Below are 10382 nucleotides of genomic sequence, written 5' to 3'. Positions count from 1 at the left end.
CAGGCGGAGCGGCACGGCCCGCGCGGGGGTGGGGCGGGCCGCCCGGACCCGGACTGCGGCCGGGGTCGGCACCAAGCTCGGCCCGCGATCAGTACAAGCTATAGTCTCGGGCGGCGGTGCCCAGCTGGCAACGCAGCCTGAGCAGTCAGCGCTTTCTCAGGTGCTGGGGGCGCGGCGGCGGCTCCGCATCCCGCCCGGCCCGCTCACCTAGCAGCTCGTCCGCCCGCAACACCGCAGCCGGAACCGCCGCCGCTGCCCGCGACAACCGCCCAGCCGCGCAGCCCGCCGGGAAGCCTAGGCCCGCCCTCACCGCTCAAAACTGCAATTCCCAATAGACCCCGCGGTATGGCGCCTCCGACGACCCGTAGCCGCCCCGCGCAGAGCATGTCGGGACTTCCGGCTCCGCTCCGGCGTGACACAATAGCTGCAATAACGTAGATCCCGGCCGATAGCGTACCACGAACTCCCTTGGTCCTAGATCCAATGGCTCTCAATTTAAACCTCTCTCAGCACTAATCATGTGAGCGAGAACTGTAAGCCAACACCGCCCACAAGTGGAACTAAAAGAAGCCCCCCCCCCCCGCCCTTCCGTTCACGCCTGCGCAGTATGCTTAACATCTTCCTGGTCACTGGTGCCCTGTCAATATAGACAAGACACCCCACACGTAGCCGACTTAGGTCAATGGACCAACTTCAGACAGGGATTCAGGGCCAGCAGTATCTGCACCTTTATGTACACTACAGCGTGGGCTGGGAAGAGTGCCTGGTCCCAAGGACACCACTGTTAACACTCTACAGAACCCAAAGGAAATAAGGGGGAAGTGCAAGTCCAGGGAAGGGGGCCAAAGTCACGCAGAGAGGTCGCTGTTATCAAAACGCTCCTGGTCATACACTTCAGCCACCACCTTGCGGCCAGCAAACCAGCGCCCATTGAGGGCCTGGATGGCCTTGTGAGTCTCTGAGGCCATGGAAAACTCCACAAAAATCTTGACGATGATCTCTGCATCCTCCTCCTCGCCCTGCTTTTCTTGGTAGATAATGACCCGGTTCACAGCACCAAATTTGCCACATTCTTCCGTCACCTCTCCCTCCAGGTCATCGTCGATGTCCTTGGGGTCCACCATGTTGCGCAGAACCATCACTGTGGACTGTGAGAAAGGGAAGTGAATGCTGTGGCCTATGGACCACACTCGACCCACTCTCCCTAGAGAGGCACTGGCACCGCACCGCCTACCTCCTGTTTTCTGAGAAGTTTCTGCATGACCATGTGGCGAGCGCTGCTGCCAGAGATGCTCATGTGCTCCTGCTCACTCAGCATCTCTGGCCGCTCTGACTCAGGAAACAGTTCCTCCTCTTCTTTCTCCTTCTTGGGCTCTAACAGCCCCAGCGTTGGCGGGCTGGCTAGGATGGGGTTCACCACGCCCACAGAGGGGATGGTGACTGGAATGGGTGGGCGGGCTGGGGTCACACCTGCAGCAAAACCAACCAAGTTCAATAGTCACACATACACCCTTCTTGAGGAGTAGAGCGCTGGCTGGCTATAGCTATAGCCAGCCTGCCCTGGGTTCAAAGGGTTATACTGAAATAAGTATGAGTTGGGAAGCTGAAGACAACCTCGAGGTGAGGCGTAAGGAATGGTGGAGAAACTCATACTCACCTGTAATGACTCCAGGAGCCTGGGCAGCCATGACAGCCTGGGGAAGAGCCCCTAAGGGCTGGGCCAGTGTCAGTGCTGGGGACACTAGTCCTGGTGTAGCTAAAGTACCCAGCACTGCTGCTCCAGCCACTGCTTCCTGCAACCAAAAGGCAACCAGTCACTTTCTAGTCTGGCTATCTCTACCCAAAACCATTTAAAGAGCCAGTTCCCAAAGGATCAGTGGGCCTATCCACCCACTGTCAAACCCACACCACTGCACCAGCTCTCACCTGAGCTGTAATCTTGGCTGTGGCTGCAGCTGCGGCCACAGCAGCAGCAGGCGGGAGACCTCCAGGCGTGGCAGGTGTTAGCAGGGGCATGGGGGGTGTGACGGCCTTGCCCACCCTCAAGTACTGGCCACCCAGATCAAAGAGGTTCATGGAAGACACAGCATCCTGGGACGACTGGGCCTTCTCATATTCTGCAGGGCAGGATGAGCAGTGAGGAAGGCCAGCCCCAGTACCAGGTGGGCTCCCTCTTTTCCTTGTCTCTCCCCAAACTTACCAATAAAACCATAGCCCTTGTGCTTGCCAGTTGTAGGGTCCCGGGCCAGTGTACAAGACTTGATCTTGCCAAAGGCTTCAAATACACTCTTGATGTCATCATCAGAGAGGTCCTGATGTACAGAGGCCACATAGATGCGATTGAAAGCCCTAGCCTCCTCAGCCAGCTGGTCTATGATGGGTTGAGCCTGTCCTATGTTGCTGGGTCTGCCCACCTATAGAAGAGGTTAAGAACAAAGTCTAGCATCGGCCTAGGCCTGTGGTGATTGTCTTATGTGAGCACACAAGGACTCATTTATTCTCAGCTCTAGGCCCAAGACCAAACCATGTCGTTACCTTGATGTTCCTGCCCCCAAGCATCACTGAGTTCATCTGCTCCAAGGCCAGCTGTGCAGCTTCTGGGACTTCATACTCCACAAAGGCAAAGCCCTAAACACAGGGAGTTGCCATCAGGCCAGGAAAGCAGATAGGAGGGCAAGCTAGGGCACTGGGGTAACTCCGATCTGCTTACCTTGTGCTTCATCGTAACAGAATCCCAGGACATATCAATGCTCTTGATGGGGCCAAAGGGAGCAAAGGCCTGGCGAATGGTGTCTTCCCCCAGCTCGTAGTAGATGGAACCCACATAGACCCGGCACATGATAGCCAGTGCCCGCTGCCGCTGAGCTGCCATCTGCAGCAGGACAGAAGGAGAGAGCCACTGGCTTGTCAGGAAGGCAGGAGACTCAGCAGCCCTCTCCCATCCTGGCCCACCCGCCCAGCTCTGCTGTGGGAAGGGCTCCCCACGCAGCAGTGAAGTGCAGGCTGGGCTCTTGCAGCCAGGGTTTAGGGGTCAACAGGACCCCACCCCAAAGAAGGCCAGGCCCAACAGCAGGACATGGAAGTACCCAACCCACCCAGGTCCCAGACAGACTATGACAGCAGAGCTGACAGGTGGTCAGAAGCCAAGGCTGAATGAAAGCTCTGTAATTCAGCCCATTTCTCCAGTCTGGGGGCCTGGGACCTGGGCTAGGTTGGGAGATCCTCCCACTAGTCCAGCCAAGTATTGGGACAGAAGAGGGAAGGAGGAGCTGTCCAAGCCAGAGACACCTACTGGCATGGAGGCCAGAAGAGAGGGTGGCAGAAGACAGGGCAGCCATTGCCCAGAAGAGATCCCAGGGAAGGAATTTGGGAGCCCAGACAGGAGCTCTCTGGAGAGAACAAGGAGCAAGCTGCTCATGCAGGGAAACATAGGTAAGGACTCAGTATGCTCTACACTCTCCCATCCCAACACCTCCCACAAAAAAGAGCTGCTTGGAGCACATGACTGTAGCCACAAGAGCTGGCCCAGGTAAGAGCATCACAAGGCAGCAGAGAACCCAATGAAGAAGCCTCAGGGATCCTTGGGGCTGGGAAGCTGGCAGGACTAGCAGTGAGCTGGGCCACTGTAATGAGGGACCTCCCCGTGCCCTGGGAAAGGCTCCCTCCAACACTTTATAGATGTGCCAGGCAAGGGGTTCTAGAGCCACAAGTAGGGCCCCACAGGCCTGGCAGGGCCTTATTCCTTAACACAAACAAGGGCTCCTCTCACCCTAACAAAGGTCCCAGTGGCAAGAGACCAGTTTACTTCTTCAGACATTAGCGGGCCTAGGATAGTCCAGTCTCCCTGAGAGAGAGGACTAAAAGGCCCACAAACACAGGACTCACCCAGGTGGGGCCTATCTTTTCTCACATTAGGAGTTCCCTGAATTGGGGGCCAGTCCCTCAAACTGGCTCCTGACAAACCTCAGGCTCTTGCCCAGATGAAGGGCCACAAGGGTAGAGCCACCCCTTCTCTAAGCCCCACAAAGACATGAAGCTACAAGTGTCCTTCAGGCCACAGTTGACAAGAGAGTCTAAGTCTTCCCTTCAAGGTGAGACTGACCAACTATAGGTCTCTCTGACCACATCTCCCAGGACTCCTCAGAGGGTCAACAGCTCCCTATCAGACAGGTGCTTCCCAGAGTATGTCTCAAATATGAGGGCAACTCATCCAGGGATGGCCCTCCAAGTGAATACCCCAGAGAATGAGCCATGTCTTTCCCACAGGATCTCCCCAGGATAGGGCCTGGCCACTTCAACTTGCCTCTGGGCAAGGAAGAGCCAATCTCCTTCCCAGACTCCTCTGCTTACTGCAGCCATGGCCACATGACATCTACCCCTTGCTGAGAGCTAGGTCTGTGACCCAAGTTGTTATATGTCCTTCCCTCTCTTGCTCACTCAGGTCCCCAGCCCACACCCCATCCATCCATCCTCCCTCCAGAGTATGATGGGGCCACAGTTAGGACCCCTCTCTTATCAGGGGCCTGACCCCAACCCAAGAGCCCAGGCAGCCTGGAGACTGTCGGAGCTGGAGGCCCACAGGTACATCCCCCACATGGGGTGACAAGGCACATATGAGCCTGGCATTGGCAGCTACCCTCCCTGGCTGGCTGCCGCGGCTGCCCTCCGCAGTTACCTGGCCGGTTAGTTTTAAGGTGGGCCCTCAGAGCAGATGAAGGCCTCCCCAGGGGCGGTCCCGGGGTGAGTGCCCACACCACTGGCCCCACCATGCCTGGCGCTCTGCTGTGCTCGTCCAGAGCTGGCGGGCAGGGCCGGCCAGGGGAGCAAGGTCCCCAGCAGTGGGCTTCACTGCCCCCCTCTAGCCCTGACTAAGGACATGAGCCCCAGAAGAAGTGAGCATTTCTATTGACCGATTGCAAAGGTGAGAGAGGATCTCCAAAGCCCATTGTCACTGCTGCCATCTGAAAGACAGTAAAGACAGAGTTCAGTCTGTTGGAGCCGAGCAGTCTCCCGCTCTCGTCAACACCTCACGCAGACAGCAGCAAGGCGCGGAGTCCCCGCCCTGCCAGGGAGGCCCGCCTGCCTTCCCACACTGCTGGTCACTCTGGCTGGTCACTGGCACCTGCCCAGGGGGGGCTTCAGAGCCCCAGGTGCCCCGCCCCACAGCCTTTGCAGCAAGACCGGCGAGGGCAGAAGGAAGGGAGGAGAGGGATGGACAGAGCACAGTGAACAGCCAGTATGAATATTTGAGGGCTGGACCTGGGGGTGGGGAAGGCTCAAGGCCCAGGAACCTGTCAGCTTCACATAGGCTTCTTCCCACAGATATCACAGCCTCCAGCCTAGAGTAGGGCCCAGTGGAGCATACCCCTAGACTGCCCCTTCAGTCGAGGGCCCAGGGATAAAGGCCTGACCATAGGGGCAGGGAGGATCACAACCTACATGCTGCCACCATGGCTGTGCACAGCCTGGGTGACAAGGGTGTGATGGAGACCCAGAGGCACCAGTGGGAAGACCAAGAAGGAGAACTGGGCAGAGCTACAGAGAAGGAGTGGGAAGGGGGTGAAGGGGCCTTATCAAGCAATAGGAGGAAAGGCCAGGCCACTCATGCCTCAGAGAGGACCCTGGTGGTCCAGAGAATGAATCTTGAGAGTCTGAGAGTGATAACACCTTCTGGGGGCAGTCGGCCACAGGCACAGGAGGAGGCAGAGAAGAGGAGGAGATGGTGGAGGTAGTGGGAAGGGGCAGTGGAGGCTTCCTGGCCCAGGCTGGGCAGGAGGGCCTCCAGCAGAGCCAGCCCCAAGATAGTGGCAGTGGCGTGCAGGAGGGTGGAGGGGCTCACCTGCAGGTTGGTGAGCTGCTGCTGCTGGTGCGCGATGGTCTGTTTCACCAGTACACTCTTGATGCTCTGCTCCATTGCATATTTCTTGGCCTGTAAGAGATGGTAGTGAGGAGCACTGGGGAGTCCAGTCTGAAGGGGGATGGCCTGCCTCACCAATCTTGGCTGAGCAGTTGTGCCCAAGAGGTGCACTCTCACCTTCTGGAGGGCCTCCTGCTGCTCGGGCGTCAGGGGAGGCAGCCCCAGCTTGGTGCCTGTGCTTTGCCCATTCTCCATCTTGATAGAATCTGCGCCCTGGAATAGGAAACAAAGGATTTGTTCAGCAGTAAACCAAAAATTTCTCATGTCCTAGAAGGCCCACAGGCCCTCTATCCCTAGATTCTTAAACCAATAGGATCTAAGCCCCAGTACAAGCTACCTCCTGCCTGGTTAGGATGTAGGTCTTCCTTTCAGACACCGCTATCCCCATTTAGGCTTCTGTCACAGTCATGACTCATGGGTGGGACACATTAAATCAGGCAGGTACCCTGTAGGACTAGCAGCACAATGGACTTCTCATGCAACTAACACAGGAGATCAGTGTGCCTACCCCTTGTTGACAGAGACCCTAGTCTCTGTCCCAAGTCCTGTAGAACAGCTGACTTCTGCTGTGCTCCAGAGCCCAGAGAGCAGAACCAGGATCAAAGATTCATTACTTACAGGCTACCTAGCACTCTAACTTCTTGGTTTCCTCAACGGCCCTTGTCAGGTCCTCAGGCCACCCCAGAACAAGGCAAGGGGCCTCTCTCCAATAATGCCCATTTCAGGCCTCTCAGAAAGGGTGTTACTCCTCAGTTCATGAGCCCTACAAGGGGCTACAGTCCACTTCAGTACATTAACAGTACTATATGTCATGTGTTCAGCACACCAGAAGTCAGGTACAGAGCAGCACTCTAGCCAAATGAATGTAGAACACATGACACTAGCTAGGGGAGGGCTTGAGACTTGATGCAGACATGATCGAATGCTACAAGAATTGTTTATATTACTCCTATCAAAGCCATTTTCAAGCTGTTTGCAGGAGAGGGAAAGAACCATATAAACAGGGAAAGCCCAATGTCAGAGCCAGCAGACCCTGGGAGTAACAAACAGAGCCAGCACACATTTCCAACCAGTTTAAAATACCTCTGGGGACTCTTCTAGGCTTTCAGACACAACCTTTGAGAGCAACAGCAGAGAGGAAGGCCCACAGTATAGCATAGGAGTAACAGGCAAGGACTGAAGTACAAAAGAGGCAGGCAGGGTCTGGCTGAGTCAAACCCCATGAACCCCATCATGGATGCCAGAGTGCTGAGTTTCCGGTCAAGGGTCAAAAGGCAGGGAACTTATAAGGATCCCCCCCACCCCCGGGGCAGAGTCCCAAGAAGATCCCAAAGTCTCTCAAGAGATGGAACCAAGGACTGCAGTCTGGCTCATATTAGATGTGTCCTCTGCCCTCTCAGCTGGCCCCAGGCCTATGAGGCTGTGACACTAGAGTAGGCTGTCGCCATGGAAATAAATGCCAGTTCTTCTTGGGCCCCCTAGAAACTTTTCAATCTCTTCTTTGTCTTGGTGAACAAAAGGCCCTTCTCCCACCAACCAATGGCATACTGGCCAGCCAGTCAGGACAGAGAGCTTCAGCCCCCACAACGTCCCAAGATCCAGGCTGCATACCAACATCTCTGTCTGGCCCCCCGACACAAACACCAGTGCCTGGAAGGCCTAATCAAAGGCCACCACACTATCTTGTTGAAACCTTGGGGGACTCTGTGAAGGTGGGAATAAAGAATCTATCACCTAGCAACAAGAGCCCAGCTTCACATCCCAGAAGACTTACTCCCATGAGCCAGTGACTAGAGAAACAAAATCCATCCACACTCACCCATAAGCTCAAAGAAGTGGGGGTTCCCCAAGACTCGTGTGCTTTGACTTACATGAAAACAAAGAGCTAAAATGAAAATCCCTATTTCTGGCTCTAGACACAACACTGCCATTCTGAAACAGTGGACCCATTCTTCTGCACAATGCTAATGGCTCAAAGCCAGAATCACTGAGGGCCGGACTGTAGTTATTCCCATCATCTCCATCTCCTCCCCCTGCTGCCAGGCTAGCCAACTGCCAGGCCCTGTCAGGCATAGGCTAGATGGACTCTCACAGGCAAGAGACAAAACAGAAGCAGGCCAAGGCCCCAGTCCTGTGGACACTGTCTACCCAGGGCAGAGGCTGGTCACTGGAGTCCCCCACCACAAGTCCAATTTGCCCCAGTTGGGTCTCTCTAGGCCCAAGGATGCACGGGCAGTCAGGCAGGCCTGAGGGAAACGATGTTTAAGGTTAATACCTGTGGAGGTTTCCATTTGTCTCCTGCTGCCACCACTGCCGCCGCCGCTGCTGCGGCTGCTGCCGCTGGCTCGGACCCCCCTCCTTGTTGGCCATTGACCTGCTGCAGACAGGAAGGAAATGTAACCAAGAGTCAAGCACACCCATCACCCAGACCCTCTCATTTTCCAAAGCTGAAGGCTGCCTTCCCCATCTAGAACAAGGGAGGCTGGGCAAGGGCTTAAGGTCAGCTGAGTTTATTTCCAGCATCAATCCCACCTTGTACCTTCTACCCTGCCAGCACATATGCAGCCACCCAAGGTACCGACAGAAAGCAGAGCAGCAGCTGGAGCAGGCCCAATTTGACAGTCTCCCGGGAAGGGACAAAAAGAAAAGGACAGAGAGCAAGCAGTGTTCCAGCCCAAGGCCAAGGAAAGCCACCCTTTTCTGCTGACAGATTGAGCCAGATTAGATGACAGGGTGACCAGCTGGCTGTATCCTCTCATCGTTCCCCAGGCAGCAGGAGCACTGCTTCCATCAAGCTTTTTACACACTTGGGCCAAGCCTCTCAGCTCAACCTTTATTCCAGTAATTCCACAAGCTCTGCTCCAATCTAGGCTTCCCTCATTCAGCAGCCAAAGTGCAAAACTGCCCTAAGAAGACAGCTGAGAACTTAGTTCTCTACACTGGTTAAGACCCACCCTAGGAGACATAGAGAACACTGGTATCCAAAGGCAGTGCTCAGAAGATAAAAGAGTGGCCCCTGCCACCGACATACCTTGCAGAGGTGGGCAATATGGTAAGGAGTAGAATGATGTGATGGAAGAGCCTTAAAACCTACCCCAGGTTCTCAGGGATTGCAGTGTGAACAGAAGTCAGAAAGTGCTTTCACTACCATCAGCTCAAGAACATGTTCCTCATATATCAAAAGACAGAGAGATGGTTAAGCCCAATCTTGGAGACAAAGCCAGAGGCTGGCCAACTTGGACAAGATGGGCCTTTCAGGTCATCAGACTACTAAAGGGGCAGCCTAGTATACTGCAAAGACTATGGCTGACCCAGCCTGTACCTAGAGCTGCTCCCGGTGCTACCAATATGAATGTGCACTACTGCCTAGCTCAGCTCCACTGTGACTTAGAAATGATATTCCAGAGAAAACTAATGGAAGGGCGACTCCTTGGCACAGAAACCCATAGAACAGAAGCTGCTTCTCAACACCCACAGAGAAAGTATGCTTCAGGCACTAGCCAGACACCAGTGAGAAGGCTATGTATAACTTCCTGCCTCTCCAGGAAAAGGATAGATAGTGCCGAAAGCCACAGACAATGCATATGAGCATTCCAGGGAAAGCTTACCTATGGACACTACAAAAGAAAACCACCCAGTTTAGCCCATTTACCCCAGGAGAGAGTTCTCCAAGAGTCTAGAATTCTGTTTTAACCAGTCACCAGAAGCACCTAGAGAAAACTATCATTTGTTAACTCAGCTAGTCACTAATATGCATCTCAGCCAATTGTCCCAGGAAAACCAGCAGGCCTTGTAGTCACAATGCTCCCCAACCCAGGCAGTGGTGCATCAAGAGAGGGGGAGCCCCCCTGAGGGACAGTGCTGCTGAGCGTCTCTGGTGCACAAGCCAAGCTCTGCCCTTCACCAGCTCAGAACAAAGAATTACTTCCATTATAAGACACATTAAATAACCTGAGGCAAATCACCTAAAATCTAGGCCTCAAGCTCCTCTTGTGCAGGGGGATGGCCTATCTCTCAGGCATCAGTGAAGATTTTACAGAATCATCTTCCATGAAGTCCCTTAGTGTGTGGGAAGTAAGCCATAGGTTCTAGCAGTTATTAGTACCATTGATAGCAGTGCCAGACCCCTAGAATGGGACTGGCTGCAGGACGCTGTCTTCCATCTGTCCAGGTCCCTTCACAAGGTGCAGTGCTGCTTCCTGGGTAGCCAGGCTTGTACTGAGCACTGTGGATGCAGCAAAACAAGGGAGAGAGAGAGACAACTCCAGGGGCCTCATAGTCAACTAATGGCAAAGACTATTCAAACTGCTTCAATGGTGAGACTTACTGCCCATGCCCATCTCGAGCCCATCTCAACAATGACACTACCTGTCTGGTACCGCGCTATGGTAGAGCTGACACCCCCCCCCCCCCCCCCCCCCCCCCCCCCCCCCCCCCCCCCCCCCACACCCCCCCCCCCCCCCAC

At 54.9% G+C, this 10382-nt stretch overlaps 1 protein-coding gene across 5 annotated transcripts in view; it reads right to left on the bottom strand.

Moving 5' to 3' along the window:
• Positions 1 to 704: 704 nt before the first annotated feature.
• The window catches only part of Puf60 (poly(U) binding splicing factor 60), a 10989-nt gene continuing 1311 nt past the window's right edge, over positions 705 to 10382 (bottom strand). The window contains exons 2-13 of one of the 5 annotated variants that reach the window (XM_050145234.1): positions 10023 to 10142; positions 8193 to 8294; positions 6035 to 6130; positions 5840 to 5929; positions 4911 to 4961; positions 2711 to 2872; positions 2536 to 2628; positions 2201 to 2414; positions 1927 to 2117; positions 1658 to 1793; positions 1235 to 1470; positions 705 to 1148 (exon numbers count right to left, since the gene is read on the bottom strand). In XM_050145234.1, coding sequence (XP_050001191.1) covers positions 849 to 1148; positions 1235 to 1470; positions 1658 to 1793; positions 1927 to 2117; positions 2201 to 2414; positions 2536 to 2628; positions 2711 to 2872; positions 4911 to 4961; positions 5840 to 5929; positions 6035 to 6130; positions 8193 to 8294; positions 10023 to 10025 — 1674 coding nt within the window. In that variant the 5' untranslated portion in view covers positions 10026 to 10142 and the 3' untranslated portion in view covers positions 705 to 848. The remainder of the gene's footprint in view (positions 1149 to 1234; positions 1471 to 1657; positions 1794 to 1926; positions 2118 to 2200; positions 2415 to 2535; positions 2629 to 2710; positions 2873 to 4910; positions 4962 to 5839; positions 5930 to 6034; positions 6131 to 8192; positions 8295 to 10022; positions 10143 to 10382) is intronic. The other 4 variants (XM_050145232.1, XM_050145233.1, XM_050145235.1 and 1 more) reach the window with 4 other exon arrangements.

The sequence above is a fragment of the Alexandromys fortis genome, unplaced genomic scaffold (genome assembly GCF_014885135.2).
Source record: "Alexandromys fortis isolate MF-2015 unplaced genomic scaffold, M_Fortis_MF-2015_v1.1 scaffold_2_1_26212458, whole genome shotgun sequence".
Classification (NCBI taxonomy): domain Eukaryota; kingdom Metazoa; phylum Chordata; class Mammalia; order Rodentia; family Cricetidae; genus Alexandromys; species Alexandromys fortis.
The sequence above is the reverse complement of the archived record's forward strand: the minus strand, read 5'-3'. Positions and strand labels throughout refer to the sequence as shown.